The 11970-nt window shown below is 49.0% G+C and overlaps 1 protein-coding gene across 1 annotated transcript; it reads right to left on the bottom strand.

The window, feature by feature from the left end:
* Positions 1-1643: 1643 nt before the first annotated feature.
* Positions 1644-11968, bottom strand: PINK1 (PTEN induced putative kinase 1; the record flags this gene model as incomplete). The annotated part of the gene is made up of 8 exons (XM_010577512.1): positions 1644-2570; positions 2990-3226; positions 4340-4467; positions 5722-5885; positions 6793-6975; positions 8988-9091; positions 10084-10395; positions 11885-11968. Coding segments are annotated over 8 exons (1473 nt in total), but the record flags the coding sequence as incomplete, so codon positions are not given.
* Positions 11969-11970: the final 2 nt, after the last annotated feature.

Genomic DNA, 11970 nt, shown 5'->3' with positions numbered 1-11970 from the left:
TTTTCCTTCTTAAAAATGTTATCACAGAGGCGTTACCACTATCACTGATTGGCTCGGCCTTGGCCAGCGGCGGGTCCGTCTTAGAGCCGGCTGGTATGGGCTCACTCTCTCTCGAACACAGGGGAAGCTTCCAGCAGCTTCTTACAGGAGCCACCCCTGTAACCCCCCCCGCTACCAAAACCTTGCCACATAAAACCAATACAGCCGAGCTGCACCTTGCTGACCTAACCAGCTCTTGCTGGCTCAGAGAAACAGCAGAACAGCAGCAAGAGAGGTCGGAGCGGAGATCTATCAGAAAAGCGACAGTATTTACTCTTCAAAAAGCTCCAGAGACAGAGTGACAGGGGCACAGAGCTCACACAAGAGTGCATGCACAAACCCAAGGCAGCCATCCCAGTTACGCGCCCGTAGGGACAGCAGTTGTACCCGGTATTAATGGGTGGGGGTACTGGTACCACCCCAGAGTGCCGAGTGGGGGTACCGCTACTACCCCGGAGTACCGGATGGGGGTACTGGTACCACCCCGGAGTACCGATGAGGGTTACGGGTACTACCCCGGAGTACCGGGTGGGGGTACCGGTACTACCCCGGAGTATCGGGAAGGGACGTCAGGCCTAACCGGGTGCACCAGGTAGGGATACCAGGCCTACCCTGGAGGGTCAGGAAGGGAGGCCAGGTCTAACACCGCGCGCCCGTAGGGACAACAGGTGAACTCCGGCGCATGAAAAAGTTTTCCCGTAGAACCCCAGAGTACTGGTGGGAGAACCAGTTCTATCCCGGAACGTCGGGTAGGGGCAGGGCCTAACGCGGAGGGTCCCAGCCATCCCATGTGCTGCAAGAACTCAGTATCTAAGAAAAAGCAGCAGTAGCTGCTTTGGTCAGGGTCAGGTCAATATTAAAAAGTTCTTTTTCTGCAACTTTTTCTCCAAAGAGCTCATTTTCCGTGATTTCCCAGGCTCTGTGCTCTTTGCTGAGCCTTCTTTACAGCCCCAGCAGTGTCCTGTGTTCACAGGCAAAACAAGCAGGGCCATCCCCTTGTAGGTAGTCTTCCACCGTTGCTGAACTAGACGCCGTTTCAGCCTACAAGACCTTGATGGCACATTACTGCGTGACAATTAGAGATATCAGCCAGTTGACAAACAATGTCATCAACCCGGAAACTGCAGGAGCAGCCAGCAATTTACCATTCAGGAGAGTACAAAAACGGGGACATTCATGAGGCAAGGTCCGCTCCTCTTCGGGAAACTCCACTTGGTGGCATAAAATAACGCGTTCCTCAGACGGCTCTGGAAAGAGCCAAACGATCTTTTAAGACGCCACTGAACCAGGGCTACGTTGCCGCCTAGACCTCCACAGCCTAAAGCCTGGATCTGACAAACAGCAATGAACTAGATTGAGAGAACCCACTCAGCAGCAGAGCTTAATCTTCGATTTATTGTGCAACAGGCATAAACAACTTTCTCCCCAAGTTCCTCTAAACACAATTACAGACAAGAAATAGTATGATGTTTTCATAAACACGACTGTTGTTGTGCAAACATCGATGTCTCCTATCCTCCCCGACCAAAGGATATTACTTCATTGTTCAACAGAGAAAACAGGTAGGTAAAACAGAAGAGCATCACACCAAACTGCACAACATAAGCAGGTTTCGAGCTGACTGCACTCCTGCTATTTTGCGTACAACTAGAGAGGCGTTTAATGGTGCATTATCGTAAGAAGCGAGCAGCTCCTGACGCTCACGTTACCAGGCAGCACCTCACTAGGAGGCTTTTAGGCTGTCGTTTTATAGCAAGATCTGTCTGTGGCTGCAGAGGGATATCATCTTAAGACCACTTCTGGTTTTTTTCCCCTAAGAAAAGAAAGATCACCCGTCCCTTCGTCAGCTCAGCTTTCTCAGTGTGTTCTTTGAATTCATGACACTTCCGTGTAAAGAGCAGCTAGACAGTGCCTCCTCCCACACACCCCCTCTTCTGAAAGGGAACTTGCTTCATTCAACACACGACTTAGAAGTCGATTAAGCATTCCCAAATGTGAGCAAAACCAAGCACGTACCTCAGGACACCTGCAAGGTCCACGCACCCTCACACCAAGAGAGTAACGAAGCAAGGGCATTTCCTCTAGCAGAGAGACAAAAGCAGTGTGTACTAACGCTTGCTAGAGATAAACTCAACATCTTAAACAGAGGCCTGCAGGTTTGTTCCCTAAGCACTACAGGACTGCAGGCAGAAAGAAAAGACAGATTCCTATGTGCCTTTAGAAAGTGCCGTTTATCTATCACACGGTTGTGTCCCAGATGATGGTGCTTTTCACCCAGACCGGCTCCTCCAGGCCAGCAACAGGAATATTGCTGCCCAGAGGTCTTCATACTCAAGGTTGGCCAAAAAGCACATCTTCATTTTGGTTTCTACGCGGCTTTTATCCACCAGTCTGTCCGTGAGCAAAGCAGCCGCAGACTGGCAGAGAAGCCAGGCGATCATCTGGTCGGGTTTCAGGGTCTTGGACGCCAGAACGCTTTCACCCCAGAGGCTTAGGTGAAGCACGTTAGCAGCAACTCTAGCAGACAATCTCTGCAAAAGGAAGGAGAGAGAAGATTAGCCGATCCTGCTGCACTCGGATCACATCACTAGCATGTAGCATCTATGCTGCCAAAAGTCCCCCAGGCCTCCTCTAAGGCACTGCACATTCCCCATGAATTAAAAAGCTCTTTGTGACAATTAACACCAGGCAACTGCATGCAACCCCTCCCAATTCAAGGTCCAGTCCTCGACACAAACATCCGCTGAAATCCCTGAAACTATCCAGTGCTGCATGTGAGAGGCAGCACTGTACTTCAGCAAAAGACTTTTTGGTTGTCTTTGACCGTTATCTAGACTACAGTGGTATCTGGATTACAGTCCTGCACCCATAGCCCTCCAGGGCAAAATGATCTACAAACAATACTCCCAAAGACTGGTCAGATGACTTCTTCAAGACAACAGTTTCTTACCTTGTCGGGATCCCTCTGAAGTAGCATCTTTATCACCTGCTTCACCTCAAGGGGCACGTGATCAGGCAGGCTTGGCAGCTGGTCTTCCCGGTAACTTCTGCTTTCCAAAGTCGACTCCCCGTGGCCATAGAAAGGATTGGCCAAGCCAAGGATTTCATAGGCGATCGTTCCAACAGCCCAAGCATCAGCCTTGCTGTAATTGATCACCGTGCCTGGACCAGGCGACGCTGTGATCACCTGTCACAGAGATGGGGATGTTCAAATAAACACCTCTAGCGTGGGCTCTGTGCTAAAACTCATTTTCAAGGGTTGAGTCAGCATTTCCGCCGTCATAAACGGAGAGAGGCTGAAACCAAAGCTAGGTTTCATCTAAACCTCTGGTGTAAATATTCCCTATTGGCATGCTCTAGACACTGCTCAGCTCACCAGGACACTGGGAGGAGTCCGGTTATTGTGCCTAGGCTTTAGTCGTTGCCCCAACCAGCATTCACAGATTTCACACTAGGATTTTAGACAGGCAGGAGACAGGCGGATGAACAATCAATGCTGCACCGGCATTTAAGCAATGCAAGGCAAGGTGCTGCAGGTCAAGCAGACAGTTAAGGGTGTCTTTGCTTTTATTATGGTTATCATCAGAGAAATAAAAAGGAACTGTCAATAACTTCACAACCACCCTGAACTTCATCCAAAAACTACTGTCGCAACACAGGGACTACTGCATAAACTTCTTTAATAGCTACACAGAAAGGGGCCTGAAAAAAGACTGAAGAGCAAACTTTTTGCAGGAAAGGTCAATTCTGCCTCATAACACTGACTGATTATTTTTCACCTTTGAGAGCTCAAGGTGTCTGCTTGACAAGTGCTCAGCACAGGTCCAAAGAGGACTTTTTTTATTAACGCAGAGATGTTTAGCAAGCATAACTCAAGTTAGGACACGGACCTCCGACACCGCTTTATGGGACACAGGTCTCCAGGACGGAGTGTAGGCCGAAGTTAGTTAGGCACTAATCAGCTACGGTTACTGTCTCCCACGACCGAGTTACGTCAATGAGCGGAAAGGGGCAGAAAACGATCGATCTGATTGCAGAGGCTTTCAGCAGGTATTACTGTGTACACACACCAGCAGAAACCACATAAGCAAGTATTGGCGCGTGCACATGGGGGAAGGTTCAGCACCAAATGACAGCAAAGTGACGTGCACGCATGCCCTCCACTGCTTCTAGACCTAATCCTACTCTTTTTCAAGTTCCTATCATAGTGTGCACCACAGCTGGGGCTGAAACTTTTTAGTCCTGACAGCAGGACAAGCAGACAACCAGCAACACAAACCATTACTACAGAGGGATTTACCTCGGGTGCCATAAGACAGCCGTTGCCGCCCCGATCCACGTAAGAGCTGGTCAAAGGCAGCCTCAAGCCGATGTTTTCATCTGCCAAACAGCAACCGAAGTCCGTGATCACCAACCAGGGGCAGCCAGCTGCGAACAACACAGGGCTAGCAGAGTTAGCGTTCAGTTCAAGAGGACCTGGCTCTATTAGCCACCATATCACATGAACACCAGAGACAGTCTTCTGGATCAATCTCAATACCCCCCAGGAATCAGCACAACCGCACGCTGTTTTCCTGCTTTGCCTCTGTATTCTTAGGTGAAATACTGGTTTTATTAAAGCAAAACTCATTCTTCTATTTCCTCTTTAGAGGACGTTACCTCTCCCCACGGGACGTGCGTCTGACAAAATGTCATGGATACCGTAAAAACGAGGACACTTAAGGTTAGGGACCCATCCACAGTGAAGGAATATATTCATTTTTTTTCCCTTTGTTTTTACCTTTAGCAAAAGCTGTTGACATACAGATATATACTTAGCTATAGCAAAAGGCTGGAGAAACTTTGCATTAGTTAACAGTCCTTGTCCTGATGACAAATCAAGCGTTGCAAAGTAGAATCATTACTTCTCTGAACTCTGATACAGAAAAATCAATGCTTAAGATCATTCCTAACCGCATTCAGGATAACTCCAGAGAAGCTTTTCCTTCGAGAAAAAAAGGATGGCATTAGTATTGCTGAAAACCTTCCACGGCTGCTGTACCAAGACCTTTAATTACACAGATCTGGCTGCCTGCTATTGTTTCCTGCCCATTTGAATCGCAATCACGCCGAAAAAGAACCCAGGTAATTAAAATCTCAGTTAGAGAGGCTGACAGGAGAACAAGCCAACGAAAACGCTGCTTTTGGCTTTAACACTGTTGGTTCCCTTGCCTTCCAGCCAATGTTTCATCATCCCAGGGTGCAGCACTATTAACCTGACCAAGAGGTGGGATTTTAAGAACCGCCCCATGCTATTTGGCTACTGCGAGACAACAAGACCCAAGAGCCTAAAGCAAAGGCACCTCCAGCATCACAAATGTGGTGTTAATCTACACCCATCTGCTCCAGCCAACGTTTGCTGTGCTTGTGCAATGCATCACGTTAGCAATATGCTGCGCCTCTCCATCTGATTACAGCACAATGCTCCTTTCAAGTCCGTTTTAATGATCCACAACCTGAGGCACAGACAGGATAAATGACTTCCCCGGTGCTGCAGTGACAGCAAGCGATAACCTGAAAACTAAACCCGAGATTCTTCAAAGGGTTCAATGCTCATTTCTCCCCTAAATGCACGCCTGGGCAGAACTTCCCCACACTTCTGTGTGTCACTTAATTGGCATTTATACTCAGCAATCTACATACCAGAATCAAATTCAACCAGTATGTTGTCAGACTTCAGGTCTCTGTGCGCTATTCCATGTCGAACAAGATGGTCCACGCCTTCCAAGAGCTGTAAAATCATCATCGTGGAGAGACAAACATCCGGACTGCTCTCCCTCAGATACTGGCGCAGCGTGCACGGATAACTAGCCATAACAAGGAAAACCTCTGAATTAGCATCCTGGAAGCTTAGCGCTCGCTGTTCAACCTCAGCACTGGCTTGCTGGGGATGTTTGGCACACTTGTATGTACCAAATTCTTCCTGACCTCCGCAATGCCTTCCCACCTCCAAACCTCAACCTGACACCGCTCCCCTGTCTGCTGTTCTCAAATCCTCTGTTTTGCAACAACACCCACCACTGAATTTTTGGTGCCCTCGCCTGAGTTCAACAACTGCAAATAAAATAAGCCTCTTAAACATCACGGCAAGGGGCTCCAGCTATACAGCAGTTGTTCTTCTGTGTTTTTAGGTACCAGTGTTGTATTTTGCATGAAAGAGGAGGCAGATTAATAATGCAGATTGTATGAGCAAAATGAGGAGATGTGCTCATCAGGAGAAAGAACATATTCTTGAAATACAGAGAGGACAGAGCACTTCTCCAGATGCGGGCAGAACAAAAGGTTGGGAAACAGAAGGTGCTTTTATGTCAGTGCCACAGCAATACCCAATCAAAACCAAAACCCAACTGAGAAAGCCAGAGATGCTGAGAACTAATAAATCTTGTTACCGATTCTACTCTGTCTGTAGCAGTGCGTTCAGACTAGGGTTGAAGTTCAGCCTTAGAAGGGCAGACAAATGGGGACAAGCCCCACATTTCTTACTTTAATTTGGGGTAATTACTAAAAAGAACAGCTTGTCTTCATTGTCAAATGAGAGGTAAAATCTCAAGGACTTGGAATGGGTCTTGGGAGGCGTTTCCAAGAGCATACTCTGCTTTTTGGCAGCAGCCGAGGCCAAATCCTTGAAAGGACCTGCGTAGCAGCAGAATACGCAGCCCCGCCAGGCAGTGTCACAAAAAGCCCGAGTCACATAACAAGCTTCTCTCTACCTACTTCTTCATCACCAAGAAGAGTGTGCGGCTGTGACCGATCCCTCTGGGATTCAGGCTTAACGGAAGAACATCAGGATAGTCTGTGAAGGCTCCAGGCAGCAAAGGGACAGAGGACGTGAACGCTCGGATCACCTGGATTATATTCGGATGAGGCTGCAACTTCTTCCTCCCAAGGACAGGTTTTCTGTGCAAAAGTATAGGCAACACAGATTACAGCGGTCTCCTAGTCAGGTCTGATTCATCACAGACACATCTCTCTCATTTCTGGACTTACTTCTCATTAATATGGCCCGTCCTCCCCACCAAAGGGTTCCAAAGCAGTGTGCAAACATGTTTATTCTGCAGTGAAAACCTTATTCGAGACAGCATTAAGGCCACCCAGTACAGATTACAGGACTCCACATCAAGCAAATATTCAAACGTTCACATCCTGGAAACCATTTGGTTAGAAAGAACACCGACAGCAACCTCCCCGCCCTCACGGCCGACTTCCGAACCCACGCCTCAGCCCAGCGTTTCCCACATTGATGCAGAACACCCACAGCCTGAGCGGGTCCACCGCAGCAGCGGGCAGGTCCCAGCACTTTCTCCAGAGTTCAGAATCTACTCTGGGGCTTCCCGCAGCAAAGTGAACCGTCATCAAGGCAGTGCCGGCTGCTGACACACCAGCGGAGGATACACAGACCAAGACTTCATCTGTGGCTGTCAGGACTCTGTCGTAACTGGATTTCCCTACACACAATGGCCAAACACAAAATACAGGCACTTGACCTGCGCTGCAAACGAAGCTTTGCTGCAAACCCTCACATGTAACATGCAGCCTTTCAGTTTATTCAAACCCTACTAGCCCTTCCATGCTGCTAACAAAGGCAGAACTAGTCACAGGCTGCTTCTTGGTTCGCAAAGGACTGCAACAACAGCTTTAGAGAAAAAAAAAAAACCACGCACAGCTACTTTGTTAGACACAAAATAAAGGTCAACTTCACACTAGGCATATCAGTTTAGACCCTCTCTTTTATGGCACAGGCAGGAAGCACTCACTACAATGAAAGGCACATTACCAATCTCTATCTGCAAAACAGATCTCTCTCCCCTCTCATGCCCTGAATGTCAAATACCCCTTTGGCTGCTCTGTTGTGTTCTCAGCTAGAAGTACCACACAGCATTCATTATTCATTTGTATTGCAGCTGAGATGTATTTGAAATTTAAATCAGACAATCTGGACTCCAGACTCCATTGTTTCAAATCGAAAAAAAAGAGGCATTTTTGAACAAAAAGATAGCTAACTCAAGATCATTTAAAAGTTTCCGTGCAATTTTCCACCTTCATGCTGTTTGCTCACTTCTCACTCGGGTGGAAGAGTGGGAACCGAACCCTCCTCCTTTTTCTTTCTTGCCAGTTTCCCTGCACCAGAAAGAACACTTTCCACCTCCCTGCCCCGCACCCATTTTACAACCAAACCAGTTCTAAAATAGTACAGTCAAACTGTATTACAGTCAAATTGTTTGATGTTTAATATGGTCAAATTGTTACCGATTGTAGGCGTGTATTCCTGTAATTAAAAAGCACCATGATGCATAAATTATGTTTAATCAGAAGTAGCTCCTCCCAGCCTTCAACTCTGCAGATATCAACACATTTTACACATGGGGAAGCTAAGGCATGGGGCACAGAAGTGCCTGGCCACAGTCACCCATCAGACCACTGGCAGGACCCCAACTGGTCCCCAGTTATTGGCGTACCCTTCCGACACCCTTCTGGACTACGCCATCCAAACCACTATGGTTTAGCTGTAGGTATTCCCTGCACGCCAAAAAGCCACGCCACAATCTGCTCCTCAGAGTAAACAAGACTGTGTTAAATCGCTATTTGAACAGCGGTATCGCTATGCGATTTCCTAACTGTGCCGGAGAAAAGCATGCTGGAGAAAAATCCCCAAGGCAGCCAGCAGCCCATCCCTGCGTGACATTCAAGGCATGCAGCACTTCCGAAGGCACCGTCATTTAGACAAAACATACGCACACGCTTCCTGAGCCATTAATAATCCCAAGGCTTTGTTTTTATCTGCTTTCAGGATCTATTATAGAAACCTCTGGCCATCTTCTTAACAGTACGGATCTGCTGCAAAATTAATTGATGGATAAAATTAGCGCGTCACCATTTGAAAACTGACGCCATTTCCATAGCAACCGTACCTGCGGCCAGAGACAGCTCCATATTCTCCGGCTAAGGCAAGCCCCGTGGCTGGAACAAGCTCTCGGCCCATAGCATCGAGGATGGCTTCACTTGATGAACCAGCCTGCAACAGCAATTACAAACCACGTTGTTTTAAGATCATCCAGCCTCAATACAAACCGAAAGCAGATAATCCTGACGCTGGCACTGTATCTGGAGTTAGATCAACTGAGACCAGATTGAAGGGACTCCCTTCTCTCCTTTCAAAATTGGGGAAGGCAATTAACTACTTAAAGAATTTACCAAGGGACGTGGCAAGGCCTTTGCTTGCAGAAAGAAATCCATTTGTCTCTTCAAATGCACCCTCGACTGCTAGCACACTGAGCTGTATGTTAACACTCATTTTCAACCTTAAAACCTGGACTGGCAAAGCCCACAGCTGAACACCAGAGTGTTTCGGGAGCCCAAGGGATTTCAGATGTTAGTGTTTTGGAAGACTCTCTTAGAACACCCACTTGTTGCATCAAGTGCCACAAAACCTCTTCAATGTGAAAAGCCACGTGGATATTTTTAAGTGTGGAATAGCCACATTGAGGGCTTGGATCATCAGAGAGTCACCTGGGCTGGGAAACACTACCACAGATCCCACCCGTTCACTTCACGGCAAGGGGACCCAGCACGCAGGTTACTGCCCCACCCCCTATGACCACTGACTTGCACCTCGGCCGCACTTTGCAGAAGAAAATCTATCTCTGTCCTGACATGGACAAGGACACCCATTCCTAAAGCACAGGCAGCAGTGGCTTTCCCATTCTTATACCTTAGCATTACAGCCAGCTTCAGAAAAGCTTGTCTTCCAAAAGCATCACCTCCAAAACCAACAACTCCACCACCACCAGCAGCTCTCAATGCTGATTCTGGAAGAATGATGAATGCTAATTACCTTGCTCTGGGACTGTTCGCTAACAATCAACATCTCCAATGTCACATATCAACAGCTTTGTTTTGACACACTCATCGTGTGCTACATAATTAGCACTTTCAACACTTAAGCGTTAAACATTTCAGACGGACTTTCCCAGTGACAGACAAGGAGATCAAGAGCCGACTCCTTACCGAAATGTTCCACATCATTTTGATAGCTAACGGAAAAGCCTCTTTCCGTTGGTGTTTCTCTACAGGCTCCTCTTCAGCCACCTGTGAAGGCAAGCCACAATCCCGCTGCACGGCTGGCCCCTGCCCTGCAAAACGGCTGCTCTCCACATGACCCTGACGATCGCGAGAGAAAGGAATAGCTGCTTCGTACACAGCAGCGCTGCAGCCCTTCCCGATGGGTTGGCCAATGAGATATTCTTCCAGCTTGAAGCCCTGCCAGCGGAAGGAACTCAGGGGATCTTTCTGCGGCTTGTTCTTTCCAGCAAACACTGTCTGAAAGGAGTAAGAAAAGACAAAGATAAAAAACCACTCAGTTATTCAAGACTTCCCAATGGAGAACTCCCTTACTGTTTAAGTGGTATTACGCATCCCATTGGGTTGGTCCAACCTGAAAGCCACAATTGGGCTCTAACCATTAGGCTCAAATCACTGTAACCATAGGGAAAATAATTTGCAGACCATATCTTTTTGTCTGAAACAAATTGCCCCTAAAACAGTCTTTACTAAAGGTGTCCTTTCTGAGGGCACTGTAGATGCACAGGAAGAAGAGGAATGGGGAGGGGGGAGTCATTCGCTAATCTAGAACATAAATACGTTTTGTAAAGACAAGTCTAACTAAATACTTCTAGAAAGAGATGCACTATTACACTTTTCTCCCCGTCCACAAATAAATCAGGCAAATAGCATTTAAAAGAAAATCCAATTAAGAGCAACAAGAGATGGAAAAACAATGCCCTGAGCTTTTGTGGCAGCCGAGTACGAGGGTTGGTTAGTTCGAGGAGTGAATAGGTGATGGAAGAAATCTGGGGGAGGAAGTCAAAAGAGACAAGAGAAACCAACACACAGGAGAATTGTTCTGGAGTTTAACCACAGCGCTCACGATCCTGCAGGTCTGGTGGTGCCACAGCTGTCACCTGGACTGATACAACCAAGTGCACTTCTCCATGAGCTACAACAACGTGCCAGTGGCTGCCCAAGGGATGTGCCCCGTGGCAAAGGGACACAGATTCAGGGATGGTGGAAGGGGGAAGACAGCAAATTTAACTACCCAGCCAGGGCAGGGGACAGAAAGCATCATGAGAAACTTCAGGGAAAGGCAGAACCTCCGTGGGAACATGTTTGTCTGCCAGTTAGTGGGACAGGTGACAGCTGGCTCTGAACACCAAAGGTCTATTTTTACCCACAAGATATGTTCAGCACCGTCCGTCCCCGGTGCCCTGCCAGCGTGGCCTGGCCCAGCCTCACGGGCCTCCGTCTGCCTTGGGGAGAGGGGATGGACCCAGGGGCTCAACGCCAGCCTCCTGGGACACAAGATCCCCATCACCAGGGCCAAGACCCCTCCCTTTTTGTGGGGACAGGGAGCGGGGGCCTCCCCACAGTGAGGACACCCCCCAGTACCTGCTTTAAGGTGGTGAGGGGCTGCCGACCGAGAGGCTTCCCCAGTACCTATTTTTGGGGAGGAAGAGGTGTCTGTGGGGCTGCTCCTAGCAGGGCTGCTCAGCCTTCCTTGGGGGCAGATGGGGAGGCGTACCTGAGGGGCTCCCCACAGCAAGAATCCCCTGTGCCATTCTGGGGGCTGTCTGAGGGGCTCCCCACAGCAAGGGCCCCCCCTTTCCCCTTCACGGAGGGTGTCTTGATGGGCCCCCCCCACAGCAAGGACCCCCCCCCTCCCCTTCACGGAGGGCGCCCGAGGGGCTCCCCAGAGGGAGGCCCGGGCCTGGGGGTCCCGCAGCAGCCTCCCGGCCCCGAGGGGACGCCGCACCTGGATGTGGCGGCACGCCGCCTCGGCCCGTCGCTGCTCCTCCCCGGGCGGGCCCCCCCACCCCCCCGCCCCCGGCCGGCGCCAGG

This window comes from Haliaeetus leucocephalus, unplaced genomic scaffold (assembly GCF_000737465.1).
Source record: "Haliaeetus leucocephalus isolate CR32 unplaced genomic scaffold, Haliaeetus_leucocephalus-4.0 Scaffold556, whole genome shotgun sequence".
Taxonomy (NCBI): Eukaryota; Metazoa; Chordata; class Aves; order Accipitriformes; family Accipitridae; genus Haliaeetus; species Haliaeetus leucocephalus.
This window is presented reverse-complemented; position numbering and strand designations above follow the sequence as displayed.